Source organism: Chiloscyllium punctatum, chromosome 4 (assembly GCF_047496795.1).
Source record: "Chiloscyllium punctatum isolate Juve2018m chromosome 4, sChiPun1.3, whole genome shotgun sequence".
Taxonomy (NCBI): domain Eukaryota; kingdom Metazoa; phylum Chordata; class Chondrichthyes; order Orectolobiformes; family Hemiscylliidae; genus Chiloscyllium; species Chiloscyllium punctatum.
In genome coordinates this window covers 56,842,520-56,858,870 of record NC_092742.1, presented here as the reverse complement: position 1 = coordinate 56,858,870, position 16,351 = coordinate 56,842,520, and the positions used below count along the sequence as shown (strand labels likewise).

Genomic DNA, 16,351 nt, shown 5'->3' with positions numbered 1-16,351 from the left:
TTGCCACCCTCCCATCATCTGGCACCACTCCAGTAGACAGTGAGGATGCAAAGATCATCACAAAAGGTGCAGCAATATTTTACCTTGCTTCCTCTAGCCTATCCTGTCTGGCCTAGGGGATTAATCCATCCTTATGTATTTCAAAATATTCAGCACATCCTCCTTCTTAACATCAACCTGTTCTAACATATCAGTCTGTTTCACACTGTCCTCGGAAATGTCAAGGTCCCTCTCAGCAGTGAATACTGAAGCAAAGTATTCATTAAAGGACCACTGCTACCTCATCTGACTCCAGGTGCAAGTTCCTTCCACTCTCCCAGATCGGCCGCACCCTCACTCTGGCCATCCTTTTGTTTCTCGCTTAAGTGTAGAATATCTTAGGGTTTTCCTTAATCCTACCTGCTAAAGCTTTTTCATGCCCCCTTCTAGCTCTCCTAAGTCTACTCTTCAGTTCCTTCCTGGCTACCTTGTAACCATCTAAAGCCCTGTCAGATCCTTGCCTCCTCAACCTTAAGTGAGCTTCCTTCTCCCTCTTTACTAAGTGTTCCACATCCCTTGTCACCCAAGGTTCTTTCAACCTACGATCCCTTCCTTGCCTCCATGGGACAAACCTGTCCAGCACTCACAGCAAGTGCTTCCTAAACACCTCCACATTTCTGTCATGCATTTCCCTGAGAACATCTGTTCCCAGTAGAGGCACCCCAGTTCCTGCCTAATACCATTGTGATTCCCCCTTCCCCAATTAAATGCTTTCTCATACCGTCTGTTCCTATCCCTCTCCATGAGTATAATAAAGGTCAGGGAGTTGTAATCCTATCAATGAAATGGTCTCCCATTGAGAGATCTAGCACCTGGCATGGCTCGTTGCCAAGCACCAAATCCAGTATGGCTTCCCCTCTAGTCAGCCTATTTACATATTGAGTCAGGAACCCTTCCTGGACACACCTGTCAAAAACTGCTCCATCCAAATTATTTGAACTAAGAAGGTTCCAGTCAAAATTAGGGAAGTTAAAATCACCCATGACAACAACGCTGTTACTTCAGCATCTTTGCAAAATCTGCCTCCCAATCTGCACCTCCACATCTCTGTTGCTTTTGGGGCGTCCGTAGAAATTCCCAATAAAGTGACTGCTCCATTCCTGTTCCTGACTTCTACCCATGCTGACTCTCAACAAACTCCTCGACGACCTCCCTTTCTGCAGCTGTGATACTATCCCTGATTAGCAATGCCACTCCTCCACCTCTTTTACCTACCCCCTTTTGAAACATACAAACCCTGGAACATCCAACAAGCATTCATGCCCCTGTGATATCCAAGTCTCCGTAATGGCCACAACATCATAGTTCCAAGTATTGATCCATGCTCTAAGCTCATCACCCTTATTCCTGATACATTTTGCATTAAAATAGACACACTTCAACCCAATACACTGACTGCACCTTTGCCCTATCAAGTGTCTATCCCTCCTAACAGACTCGCTGCACGCTGATCACTACCTACTCCATCATCTGATCCATAGCTCCGGTTCCTACCCCCCTTGCCAATCTAGTTTAAACCCTCCCAAAGAACCCTAGCAAACCTCCTGCCCAGAATATTAGTGCCCCACCAGTTCAGGTGCAACTCATCCTTCTTGCATTGGTCCCATCTTCGCCAGAAGGATCCCAATGATACACATATTTGAAGTCCTCCCTCCTACACCAGCCCTGCAGTCACGTGTTCATCTGCACTCACTCTCTATCTCTATTCCTAGCCTCACTAGCCCATGGCACCGGTAGCAATCCTGAGATTACTACTCTGCTCGTCCTGCCTTCTAGCTTCCAAACTAACTCCCTATATTCTCTTTTCAGGTCCACCTCCCTTTCCCTTTTCCTAGCTATGTCTTTGGTACCGACGTGTACCACAACTTCTGGCTGTTCCCCCTCCCCCTTAAAAATCCTGTAGACTTGATCCAAGATATCCCTGACTCTAGTACTCTGGAGGTAACATACCATCCAGGAGTCTCACTCGCGACCACGGAATCTCCTGTCTGTTCCTCTAACCATTGAATCTCTTAACACTATTGCTCTTCTATTCTTCCCCCTTCCCTTCTGAGCCACAGAGCCAGGCTCAATGCCAGGAACCTGCCTGCTGAGGCTTTCCCCTGGTAGGTCATTTCCCCCCGCCCCCCCCCTCCCCCAGTAGTGTCCAAAATGGTATACTTATTATTGTGGGAGTAGCTACAAAGGATCCCTGCACTGTCTGGCTATTCTCTTTCCCTCTCTTGACGGTCACCCAGCTACCTTTATCCTGTTACTTAGGTGTGAGTACCTCCCTATAACTCTTCTCTATCTTCCCCTTAGCCTCCTGAATGACTTGAAATTCTTCCAGCTCCAACTCCAGTTCCCTAACACAGTCTATGAGGAGCTTTAGTTGGGTGCACTTCTTGCAGGTGAAGTCAGCAGGGACACTAGTGATTACCCTTACCTCCCATATCCTGCAAGTGGAGCATACAACTACCCTAGCCTCCATCCCCTCTGCTCTAAATTGCCAAGAGAGATTGGATAAATGAAAAAAAAAGCCTTACTTTACCAACCATCCACACACGGTTTGTTTTTTGATTAGAGCAGGAGGATGGGCGGGAGACACTTCACGTGTAGTGCCTCAGGTTTAGCCCCAGCCCAAATATATCAGTTCACGTGCCCAGCAATCCCTGTGTCTGCATCCATTCCTGTAGAGCCTTTGCTCCTCCTATTCACATGTTAAGGCTTTATGAGGGAAACCTACCTACCCAGCAGCCTCCTGATCTATGCTGTCACCACTCTGGCTGCTGAAAATGTTGACAAGGTAATCGTGGTTCTGGAAGTTGCTGATGCGCACAGACCTCAGAAGCCCATGCAGCCAAAGGGACCAGAAGCAGAACCACCTGTGATTTTTGTCCCTGCCAGCTGCCATTTTTCCCATTCATGTAACCTATCCATATCCCTTTGTAAATGTTTTTCCTTGACAAGTTACTTTCCTATCTTTCTTTGTGTCATCAGCTATCAAACTATCATACTGTTGGTCCTTTCATCCAAGTCATTCACAGATATTGTAAATAGTTGTAGCCCCAGCACTCATCCCACTGGCATTCCACTAGTTAAAGCTAGACAATCTTCAAATGGCTTGATTATCATTACTCTCTTCTTCTTGTTAGCTAAGCAATCCTAAATGCGTACCTCTATACTGTGAGCTCTTATTTTGTAATGGCCTTTGACCTTCTCCAATGTCTTTGAAAATCCAAGTACGCCACATTTACAGATTCCCCTTCATCTACACAAAGTGTAGAATGGCCACTAATGTGATATTGCCAATTTTATGTTCCTATTCAAACCTCTGTCCTTTTCAGAAAAAATGAAAATACCACTTGATCCCAGGTTACTGGTTAAATTTCCCTATTTTGAAAAGTTCACCAGGTACATCATGAAATCTTTAAGCCAATTATTCAAGCTTTAGCAAGACAGGGAATTTCACAGTCTGCCTAATTTAGCTCTTAGTGTCAGCAGCCCTTCCGAATTTCATCTGCTGATAAATCTCCCATGAGATTGTAATTACTTGAATGTAACAACACATACAGTTATTAATCCATTCGTTCTGGGACCGTTTTTCTGTGACACTATATTTGTTTGTCTTGAGATAAAACAATTATTTGGTAAGAAAAACCTCACAGCACCAGAGACCCGGGTTCAATTCCTGCCTCAGGCGACTGACTGTGTGGAGTTTGCACGTTCTCCCCGTGTCTGCGTGGGTTTCCTCTGGGTGCTCCGGTTTCCTCCCACAGTCCAAAAATGTGCAGGTCAGGTGAATTGGCCATGCTAAATTGCCCATAGTGTTAGGTAAGGGGTAGATGTAGGGGTATGGGTGGGTTGCGCTTCGGCGGGGCGGTGTGGACTTGTTGGGCCGAAGGGCCTGTTTCCACACTGTAAGTAATCTAATCTAAAAAAAACATTTGTGAGAACATGTGAAACTGATCCAGCTGCCAAGTTCCTGTAGTGTATTCAACTGCTTACTGTGATAGATAGAGTCATAGAGTCATAGAGATGTACAGCATGGAAACAGACCCTTCAGTCCAACCCGTCCATGCCAACCCAATCTAGTCCTACCTGCCAGCACCCAGCCAATATCCCTCCAAACCCTTCCTATTCATATACCCATCCATAAACCAACTAGATAAGTAAAAGAATCAGAGTGGAGCCTGGTAGCTCTCTGAGATAAACCAAAAGGTCATTGCTTTCCAGAGGAGTAGATGAGGCCTCTTCTGGAGTATTGTGTTCAGTTCTGGTCACCCTGATATAGGAAGGATATTATTAAACTGGAGAGGGATCACCAACGATTTACAAGATGTTGCCGGGAATGGAGCATTTGAGATATAATAATAGAGTGGAAAGGCTGGGACTTTTCTCACTGGAGCATAAGAGGTTGAGGGGTGACCTTATTGAGGTTTATAAAATCACGAGGGGTATAGATAAGGTGAATGACAAGGGTCTTTTCCCTAGGGCGGAAGAGTTCAGAACTAGGGGCTGTAATTTAAGGTGAGAGGAGAAAGATTTATAAAGGACATGAGGGGCAACTTTTTTACACAGCGAATGGTTCGTGTGTGGAATGACCTGCTAGAGAAAGTGGTGGATGCAGGTACAGTTACAATGTTTAAAAGATATTTGGATAAGTTTATGAATGGGAAAGGTTTGGAGTGATATAGGCCAATCACAGGCAGGTGGGACTAGTTTAGTTCAGGACCATGATCAGCAAGGACTGGTTGGACCAAAAGGTCTGTTTCCATGCTGTAAGTCTCTATGATTCTATAACAAAGGGTTGAACATGATAGGATTAATTAATGACCTCAGAGTTAAGTCACCCCTGAAATACAGCGACTACAATATGAATTTTACATCCAGTTTGAAAGGGAGAAGATTAGTTATTAGACTAGTATTTTAAACTCAAGAAGAGGCTATGTGGGAATGAAATCTTAGCTCACTAAAGTGGACTAGCATGCCAGGCTTTAGATCAAAATAGACGAGTGGCAGACATTTCAGGAGTTATTTCAGAATATTCCAAATAAATAAAGAATTATAAAGAAAATTATAAAGAAAAAAATTAAAAGGAGGACTTATGGTTAACTAAATAAGTTTGGAAAAGTGTCAAACTTAAGGAAATATCATAATTGCATAAAGATGAATGGCAGAGAGACAAAAAGATTCATCAGAAGAAATAAGGTATAAGAAGAAATGTAAAAATGGGGGAGTGCAAGAGTTTCTAAAGTTATTTGACAAGGAAAAGATTAAGTAAACTGAGAGTTAGTCCCATAAAGAGTGAGAATTAGGAATTAATAGTGGATAGTAAGAAAAAGCCAAATGAAATAAAACATATTTTACTTCTGTCTTCACTATGGAGGATACAAAAGATATTCCAGTATTAGCTGTAATTCAAGAGATAGAAAGGAGAGAGGAACTTAGTGCAATTGCAAACACAAGGGAAATGGTATTAAACAAAGTGATGGAGCTTCAGGCTGACACGTTTCTGATTGGAGATGGACCTCATTCTCGAGTCTGAAAAAAGGCAAATAATGAGGTAGTAGATGATTCAGGAAAGGTTCTATCAGACTGGAAAATAGAAAATATAACCCGCTATTCAAGAAGGAAGGGAGGCAGAAAACAGGAAACCATAAGTCAGTTATTTTGACATCTGTCAAAGGGAAATGTTAGAATTAATCATTAAAGTGATTTTCCCCGTGCACTTCGAAAAACTCAATATAACCAGGAAGAGTCAACATGGTTTTGTCAAAGGGAAATCATGTTTAACCAATGTATTGGAGTTCTTTGAAGAAATAAGATACACTGTGGATAAAGATGAGCCTTAGATGCAATGTACTTTTCTTGGATTTCGAGAAGGCATTTGAAAAAGTACCACATCAAACATTATTACGGAAAATGAAAGCTTATGGTGCAGGGTGTTATATATTAGCGTTGATAAAGACTGGCTGCCTGGCAGAAAACAAACAAAATGCATAAATGGATCTTTGCCTGGTTGGCAGAATGTAGAGATAAGTAGAGTCCTGCGGGGGTTTGTGCTGTGCTTTACAGTTTCCATCAATGACTTGGATGTACGGAGCAAAGGTGTACTTAGATGATAAATGCAAATATTATAACTGTACTTAAGACCTTGTTTGATTAAATGGTTAGATTACAATTTATTTTTGTTATTAAATAAATCATATTCAGTTGTCTTTAGTGAATTTAACACATTACAGATATCTTCATATTGATTTTCTTATATTTCTTCCAGGTTTTATTTAAAATGTTTCTTGGAAGTGCAAACTTTGGAGAAGCTGCATATTTCATTTCTACACTGGGTTTCTTCAATTTAATTTTCATATCATCTGCACCAGTTATACTGTACTTTACGAAAGTGGAGTACTGGTCCTCATTCTCTGCTTTACCTTGGGGATACCTTTGCGGTGTGGCTGGCCTTTGGTTAGGTAGGTGGTTTCAATGCTTTTTTAGATAACTATTTGGTTCTTTACTGGTATCCTGAAATAACAAACCAATGCTATTTCATTTGAATTACAATTTACTTCATGACGTTTAAGTTTTAATTGTCCATTCATAGTACTTTTCATGAATAAGACTTTGTGAGTCAATACATAAGACAGTGCAATTTTAGAGAGCTCTAATTATCATTGAGCACACTTGAACAAAGTGAAAAAAGTTGTTATAGTCCAATCTGTTTCCAAAATCAAATTAAATGACACACACTTGTATATACAAAAAGCCATTACTCCAAACAGCCTTTGTACAGCCAATGCATTTCCATCATATATACATAAAGCTGGAACCTTCTAACTGTGCGACGTTTTAACTTTTTTACTTTTTACTAAATCTCAGATTTATATTGAACAATTAACCTGAGAGGTCATAACAACAGCACAACCATGTTTTTCATCATTTAGGAACTCCTGAACGTATCCAATCCTGGCTGAAGATTCCACATTAGCTTGTCAAGAATTCAAAACATAGTGACTTCAAGCTTTCCTGTTTAAGTTTAAATTTATATTTTCAAGTTTAAAATTATTTCAGCAGAAAATGCTGGAAACACTCATCAAGTCAGGCAGTGTCTGTGCAAAAAGAAACAAAGTTTAATGAGTGGGGGTTGATGACCTTTATTAGTGATAACCCATAAAGTAAATAAACTAACTATGCAGAACAATGGAATGACCTGAGTGCAGGTTAGGTGCTATCTACATACTGTTATGGACTAAGCCAGATCACTCAAAACCTTCTTAAGCAGGTGGCTCAGACCATAACTTTGCAATTTGTTTCAGTAAGTGTACAGTGAAAATTACTCGGATTAAGTTAGCTAGATTGGCTACTAGATTTTAAAACAGACAAAGCATTATTCACAAAATTACACAATGAAACACAAAGAACCAAATAGAGAACCCCTACAGAACTCAACTTATCCAACTTGACTTAATTATGCTGTTCCAGATATATACACAACAGTTCCAATAAGCAAACTCCCTTTAAAAACCAGTATAAATGGAACACATGCTTACAGGTTGAAGTTGAAGGTCAGAAAAAGAGAGAGAGTTTCAACACATCTCCCTGTTGAACACCTCACCTGAACTAAACTGCTCAGCTAGAGAGCTGACCACTCCCCTTTCATTATACAGGTCACTTCTACAAGACGACCACTTTGGCCTGAAGTCTCATCTGTTTACATAGAAACAAAAGGCCTCTCAAAATCCTTTTCATCTCTGTACCAAATCAGACTGATCAGAGCCTGGCCCGGTTTATTACATCTCTGAAAAAAGTCAAGGACAGAGTCTCCTTGAACCAAGGAACAACTTTTAGCAAAAAAAAGGGACTAGCTTTGTGACAATACAAATTCTCCATTTTCAGAAGACAGTTTTTGAATTCTTACTTTTTTTTTAGTTTTTGTGATTCTATTTGACAAGTGGATGTTCAATTCACAGTTGCTTCTTAATTCACTTCTATGGACAAACACTGTAGGTCAAATATCCTTTGGAGTGTTATCAGGGTGTGTTGGTGAGTGTGTGATGGTATGATGTAACAGGTCTGTTCCATGGTCCCCTTAAAAAGAACACTGCCTCAAATCTTCACAAAGCTACCCACCAATTTCCTCCAAGCTATACATTATCTTACTTAGAATGAAACCACTAACACTTTTGTAATCCCCTCTTTTATAGAAGTCTGAACGTACCTACATCATGCCATTTGGACACATATTCAAACATGACCAGAAATATAAATAAGTGCTTGCCCAGCCAGTGAAGCCCACATCTGTTAAAAGAATTTTTAAAATTCTGGAATCTGTTTGGGTAGTGCACTGTTCCTGGATCATTAAATACATTTTGTAATCAATACAAACAAAGTTCTTACTTTATTTGTTTGATAGATTCAGATTGACAGGAAACATGGGCCAGGTTTCTGTACTTAACAAGAATTATTATGTACAGTATTACAAACAAATAGATTCTAACCCCAGGTAAACAACTATGAATTACCAAGATATAACTACACTAGTTAAAACTCTAACTCCCTTCTGACAGACACAAACAATCAAAGTAACATGGAGGTGGTGGATAAAGGGGAAAGAATATTATGGAAACAAGTCAAAAGCACCAGTCCTCAGGATTCAATCGGGTGTTCCTTTTGTTTCCTAAATCTTATAATTCTCTTTTCCTTCAGTTCTTTCAATGCTTCACAGAAGGCATAGAGCGACTGGTCAATAAATTATGAAGTCCCCGACTCACTGATTAAAAGGAACAGCAGATGTCAGGGAAAACAACTGGCTTTCTTTAGTTTCATCTGTTTTTTTTCTGGAGAAATGCACTACCTTCCTTTCCAGATATATTCAGGCTTCTTAACTGTATCAATCACAACCACATGCTGTTCAGTTGTCCAGGAACCAACAGAGTTGTCAGACTGATGGCCTTTGGTATCCATGACAGTCACAACTACACAAATCAATCAGCTATTTATTGTTGGCTGAAGCTCATTTTGCATGCTCCTTTCTGATAGTGGCCTATATATAACAGCATACCCCTCTGCTTGAACAAAGCAGCAACATTAACACCATATATGATGAGTTTCCATGACTTGTTTTTAAAAATGGAAGAAGTTCCTTCTACTGTGCTTGCTTTTAACGTAGTCCTTTCTTTCATTTCAGTTCACAACCAAAAATGCAGAAAATAAAATCATATGCTCTTAACAAATCCTAGGTAACAATTGTTTTCTGACCAGAGAAGCTGTGAGACCATGTGAAGCTGTGTGAAAAGACTGTTAGGTTAAATGAGGCTCTAAGAATGGGAATGTCTCACTATATGACCCCAATCCTTTAGCCCTGTCCTCTTACATCAATGGTCTTGCAGGTGGCAGCTCAACTATCATTGATTTCAGCCATTCCTTTCAAACCTTCAATGAAAATCCACAAAACTGGCTGCAGATTTGCAAATCTTTGGTCTTGCCTTGGTCTTATTTATTCTTATTGGCTTGGATTTGGTGATCAACAATAAATAAACATTCACAGTTCATTTCACTTCCAGCTCTCCACAGACTTTCTATGAATGTTTGTAGTGTGATTTACAGATACTAACATTTGAAACAGTATAGCTCCCTCTATTATGGATCTGGGACTTGTCTCATCGAGAAACTGATGCTCCACCTCTAATCAGGTTGAAGAATCCTGACTGAAATGTGAAAAATTAGAAAATGCCCATTAGCAGTAAGTTCATGGCCATTGATTGTGGCACTTGGCCCAACATTAAATGCACTGCTGATTCTCTGCATGCTCAGCATTACCTGTAAAGCTAGTTTCAATTAAGTAGCTTGAATTTCTTAATGCTAGCTGAAAGAGAGATGCAGTTTGGCTGCAGGGCTGGAGTTGATTGTAGAAGAGTTTCTCAGAAGGAAGAAAGTGGAGCAATCATGTAATGAGCAATCATGATTGAAAAAGGTGCTCAGCACTACTAATGCAGTATTGGAGACACAAAGTGGAGAGAGGCCTTTTCTCTGCAGGTAACTAGGGCTGAAACAGACAGAAAGGAGTAGGAGCAGATGGTCACAAAGATCAATGTATGGACTTAAGTATCTGCCTACAGTGCCAAGACAGGCTCAATGACCACTTATAAGTTGTCCAAGTCAGTCAATGCATTTGTAAATGCTACCTTCTAACCAGCATACCACAATCATCACTTTTCACTGTTTACTCATCAACAATCTCCAGTAATCAAGACTCATGCCAGACATTCATATGCTTCATCTCACACTCACACATTTATCACTACTGATATCCCCACATCAAGAGCTCAACTCAGCGAAGTCAAGCACATCAGCCAACTATATTGCAACACACTCACTCACTATCTTTCCTCTCTCTTGCTGTACAAGGTGGCCCATAAGAGATGGAAAGCCACAGGCACAGCGGTACGTACACAGCCCTTTGCAACAGATCATCATGAATTACAAGTCAGACCCTGGAGAGTCCTGTGGAGTTCCTCCTCAGCAGCAAAAGCCATGTACACATTGTTTCATGACACGAGTGCTCTGAATTAGTGATGCAGCAGTCCTGGAGGCTATAGGCCTCACTGAAAACATATAGAATGATAGTATGTTTCTGTATAATATATTTCCTCAGATCCCTCTTCAGCCTCATCCTGCTGTCTGCAATGAAATGCAAGTCAAAAGTTGTGTAACTGTACACCTATTTACACACTCACCCTACCCCCAGCTCCATTTTCCCTACCCAACTGTTCCCTATACATTTATATTCTCAGATACACAAAATCTGCTGCCTGGCTAGGCATTGCAATCTGTTTCTTTTCATTTTTGTGCATTTTAAAATTGTGAAAATGGTTAAAATGGAAGGTAATTTTTTAAGTTTAGTGTTTTGCAAGGACTGTTTCATGTTTTGAAAAGCTAGTAACCGGCCTCTCATTGCAAGCATTGAATAATCAGCTGCTTGAACAGGTTGCAGATGGCCTGGAGTCAAAAGGATTCTGTTTACAGATAGAGCCTTAGTTGGCAAGCAGATGTTGATTGGTCTATGGACTAGTGACCAGTTATAGATGACAAGGTCCTTTTGCCTGCCAACAACTGTGTTATTGTCTGTCAGGTAATTAAATAACTCAAGGATGGGAAAGAAGATATAAGGAGTGATCAGACCTATATCAGCTTAGGTGCACTCTTTCTGTTTTTAATAGTCAAAGCCCACTTTAAACTTGAAGAAAAACAGTTCATTTTTCCTTCAGTAGTTTTCTGTAAGCTGTGACTTTTAATCACTAAATCAGAGGCATTTTATAATTGAACCAGCTTCCCTGTACCTCTTGCAAGCCAGAGGAAGCACTGGGAAAATAAAAGACAAGAAGAAACCTCTGATCAGCCACTGCATAGGAAGACTAGCACAATTAAAGGCACTGGAAAGACAGGCAATAAGGAAAACACAAGGGTGAATAGTTCATTCTTGTTGATCAGAAGTATTGGATATAGCTTGTGTAGAATGATTAGTTTAAGATGCCTGTTATTTCAGGAGTTTGGCCAATGAGAACTCTCTGATGGTCAAAATAGAAGATAGAGAATTTCAGAACTGTGGAACAACTGTTATTTGAATGTTTTTTCACAGGAAGTGGAGTCTGATGAGAAACTCACTATAGTCCATCCAGAGTGATGCCTTCTTCCTCTTATCTCTTTCTTACTCATCCTCCTTCTTTTCCTCCTCCTCTTGAAGTGATCATCAATACTTTGGTGGCTAAGGCTGTGGCCTCAATATTGCCAAGTTTTGGAAAATGCAACAGATCACCATGAATCACAAGACAGACTCTTGAGAGTCCTGTGGAGCTCCCCTTCAGCAGCCAAGACTATGTACCCATTGTTTGAGGACATCAATGGATGTTCCTACACACAGCATCACTGTCACTGCAGATCAGTCCACATTTGGCTGAGTCTTCAATCTATCATTAGTCATGTGTACAGTTGGTATGTTTGGCTCTGCGCAAGTGAATAACCTCATGGTTCCTCACATTATTTTTTTCTGCCATCTTGTTGCTCATTCACTTAACCTGTATCTCTTTGCAACCTTTCTGTGTCTCCCTGCCAACCTATATTTCCACTTATTCTTGTATCATTAAATTCCCTACTCATTGTATATAGGAATCTCAGTAATGCCACAACAGCTGCGAAACTGCAGTGTTGGTGATGTTGCTCACCCTTACCTGGAAATGTCATGAGGCATAAACATCACTGTGGCACTGCTCTGGAGTTACATGTCCAATTTGAGAAAGTGCCATAATTCAGTGCTTACATCCTTGGCAAGGTATTGTTACTTGCAGCTATGACTGGCTGAGGAGGAAATGAGAGAGGTCTCTGAAGGTAGTATTGTGCGCTTTCTGTTGACAGCTCGCCTCCTCTTCTCCAGCAAAATCCAGATCACTTCTTGCAGACGTCCAGCATCACTCCTATCTGACTGAAAGAATTATGTCGGCACCTCCTTCAGCGATACCACCAAATCTGCACTGAAGAATAAAGTCAAAAGCAGCTGAACTGGAAGCTGAATGGTGATCCCTTTGAGTAGAGACAGAGGCAAGGTGTTCACAAGACTTGCAATATCTAAACTAGCAGTTAGAGTGCAGAATCAGGATAAGATATTGACTAATATCACTAATCTTTACACCCTCAAGCTTCTAACAATAAATAATATCTGTAGGAATGTGACAGTGCACTTTTAAAGGTAAAGATCAATGCTACAAATCTTCTCAAAACTCCGTAAAGATCAAAGTCAAAGCAGCTGTTTTCTAATAATTATGCAATTAAGACCGAACACTATTATAAATCCACTTACACATGATTGGACATGCAAGTCCTAACCTTTTGATTTATTTAGTGAAAAACCAATTGGTACATATCACAGTTACATCCTTCATGGGCTTCAATGTTGAGTCTCTTGCTGACATACTGTCGTAGCAGCAATTATGGAAGAGCAAGGACCTTTAAGCAGTAACTGCCTGATATCCTTATTCAACTCTGTCTGTGCAATCACCAGGAGTCACTGTCTGATTTACTCTTCATTATGGTAATGCTGTTCACCTCATTGGCCCCAGATTTTGTAATAAGAATAACAATATGTTTTAACTAAGATCTACATTTAATTAAAAATATTTTGATGGAGAGAAACAAATTCATACAGATTATAAGAGAAGGAGTTAGTATTGACTTGGGCAAGACTCCAGCCATCTATTGTTGTTCTCTATATTCTTTGTGAAAATAAATGTTGACCCTCAGTAATCTTACTTTGCTCAGGTGACAACGCTGGCTGGGCTTGTTTGCTTGATAACCACCCCACTTTTAAAAAATACAGTTTCTGAAGATAAGTCGCTATCAATTAAGCCAATAAAATAATTGATGTCTCCACAAACAACTTGTTATATTGTCATCCTCCCTACATATGGAAGTGTTGAAAATAACTTATAAGAAATTAAATGTCCTTCTCATTTTCTTTCTTTATACAGCCTTCAATATTCTTGTGAACGTTGGTGTTGTATTAACATATCCTATACTCATTTCTATTGGAACTGTCCTGAGTGTCCCTGGAAATGCAGGTAATATATGTCCTCACTGTTGCTCTTCTGTTGTTTCATGATGGACTTAAATTGCCAAATTATTTTCCTAGAGTGAAAACTTCTGTGCCCAAGGTGGATAGCTTGGAGGTGGGACACTTGATGAGACAGGGTGGTGCTGTAACTAAACCTCGCTGCCTTCCTGCCTCCACCATGATCAACCTTCCTGTGCTGCTGACAATTGAGGTCAATTAATCAAAACTTAAGCGACATAGCCTTCTATAGCTCAGACTAATCCAGCTGCAGCCAGGCCTGTCATCATACAGTGTTGTTAACAATAGTTGTTAACCTGTGGCGGCTTGACACCTCAATGGGGGATGGGAGGATCCCAGATCAGTGTCACATTAAGGAACTGAACATCAAGTAAAGGAGTGCATACTGGGAGCTACTCCCCCAACTTTGCTACTGACCCCTTCTTGTACCCAACCCAAGAATCCCACTATTACTCCTCCTTGTGCTGGGTACTCCACAGTCCCAGGGGTCCTGCAGCCACCATAGCCATTTCCTTGATGCTGCTGAATGTGAGAGCTGCTAGTGATCAGCTCTCCTCCCAGATCTTGAGTATAGGGGAAGACATGCTGGCCACCTTTCCACCCCTTGGCTGGCATGGAGCTTAGATGGTCTTCCTTGGAAGAAGCAGCAAAGGTCTCTAACAGATGACACCTCCAATGTTTAAATAGATATAGATTCACACAGCATGGAAACAGACCCTTCATTCCAACTCGTTCATGCCGACCATATTTCCCAAACTAAACTAGTTTCACTTGTCTGAATTTGACCCATATTCCTTAAAAGCTCATTTACCTGTCCAAATGTCCTTTAAATGTTGTAATTGTACTTGTAGTTACCACTTCCTCTGCAGTTAATTCCACATACAAACCACCTTCTGTGTGAAAAAGGTGTCCCTCAGGCCCCGTTAAAATCTTTCTCCTCTCACTTTAAAAATATGCCCCTAGTTTTGAAACCCCCACCCTAGGAAAAAGGCCTTTGCTATTTATCTTATTCATGCCCCTCATTGTTCTATAAACCTCCACATGGTCACCTCTCAACCTCCTATACTCCAGTGCAAAAAGTGCCAGCCTATCCTTATAACTCAAATCCTCCAGTCCCAGCAACATCCTGGTAAATCTTTTCTGAGCCCTGTCCAATTTAATAATATCCTTCCTATAGGATAGTGACCAGAACTGTACACAGTACTCCAAAATGTCCTGTACAACCACAAAATGGCATTTCAACTCCAATACTCAATAGTCTGAACAATGAAGGCAAGTGTGTTAAACACCTTCTTAATCACCCTGTCTACCTATGATGCAATTTTCAAAGAGCTATGTACCTCAACCCCTATTTCTCTCTGTTTGACAGCACTACCCAGAGCCCTAGCATCACCTGTACAAGTCCTGCCCTTGTTTGTTTACCCAAAATGCAATAACTCACATTTATCCAAATTAAACTCCACCTGCTACTCCTCAGCCCATTGACCTAATCAATCAAGTTCTCTTTGTAAGAATCTTCATCACTATCTTCTCGACTATACCACCAATTTTGGTGTTATCTGCCAACTTACTAACCATGCCTCCTAAAACAAATAAGGTACTGCCCATATGTCTTGGTTACAAAGGTTTTACACTTGTGACAAAACATTGGCAGATAGTTTTGCCATCACTGGGTGAAATTCTAGTTAAGTGAATCACCCACCTGTTTTTATTCCATTGTATCAAGTATTCCCAGTTGAAAGCATTTGAGTCAAGGTTACTGGGTGTTTCCATTTAGTAGCTGCAATGATGTTCAATCTTTTACACCATTAGTTTATTATTCCCTTGGGAAAACCCAATGAAAACTGCGAAGCTCTTGCAAGTACTAGTTATATTTATTCCTGTGAAATTTCCACAACTCTTTTATGTAATTTTCTAATCCACTTGTAATAGATATAACTAATTCTGAATGTAAGATGTTTTTAAATCCATCGCGCTTCTCATATTTTCACATTCTAGTCTACCTATGCTTATTTATTCCCCCTTATTTTTCGTTGAGCCATTACACCTTCCTTGGGTCCCATGTTTCAGATCAAATAAATGGCTGTTATATACATCTGTTATTCTTTACAATGATTGTAAGTTGCAATCTCAGCTAGTACAGAAGTAACGCCATTATACAAAGGAACTCGATTATCCGACATTCGGATTATTATCAAAATAACAGATTATCCAGCAAGATCGCTAAACAATGTTATCTGGCATTCGATTATCCAGAATTTGATTATAAAAGTTGTGACAATTTGTTATGGTTGACTCAATTCAAGACTTTTCAAAAAACAAACGAAATACTCCCCGCCCATGTCCTTCGGAAAATCGAGATTCCTCTGTAATTGGTATTAATGACAGTGAATTAAAAAAAGGTATCTCAGCCAGTACTATTTGAATAGTTTCATAGTTTCATAGAGGCAGGAGTAGGCCTTTTGGCCCATTAAACCTGCTCCGCCATTCATTAAGATCATGGCTGATCTATCCATCGTCTCAGCTCCTCCTCCCTGCATTATCCCCATAGTCCTTAATTCTCCCACCATGCAAAAACCCATCCAACTGTGTCTTGAATATAGTTAATGAAACTGCCTCTACTGCTTCATTAAACAGAGAATTCCATAGATTCACTACTCTCTGGGAAATCAGTTCCTCCTCATCTCTGTCCTAAATCTACTCCCCCTAATC

The 16,351-nt window shown here is 40.4% G+C and overlaps 1 protein-coding gene across 3 annotated transcripts in view; it reads left to right on the top strand.

Moving 5' to 3' along the window:
* The window catches only part of slc35f4 (solute carrier family 35 member F4), a 191,947-nt gene that overhangs the window by 172,178 nt on the left and 3,418 nt on the right, over positions 1-16,351 (top strand). For all 3 annotated transcript variants that reach the window (XM_072568803.1, XM_072568804.1, XM_072568805.1), the window contains 2 exons: positions 6,299-6,491; positions 13,539-13,628. In XM_072568803.1, coding sequence (XP_072424904.1) covers positions 6,299-6,491; positions 13,539-13,628 — 283 coding nt within the window. The remainder of the gene's footprint in view (positions 1-6,298; positions 6,492-13,538; positions 13,629-16,351) is intronic.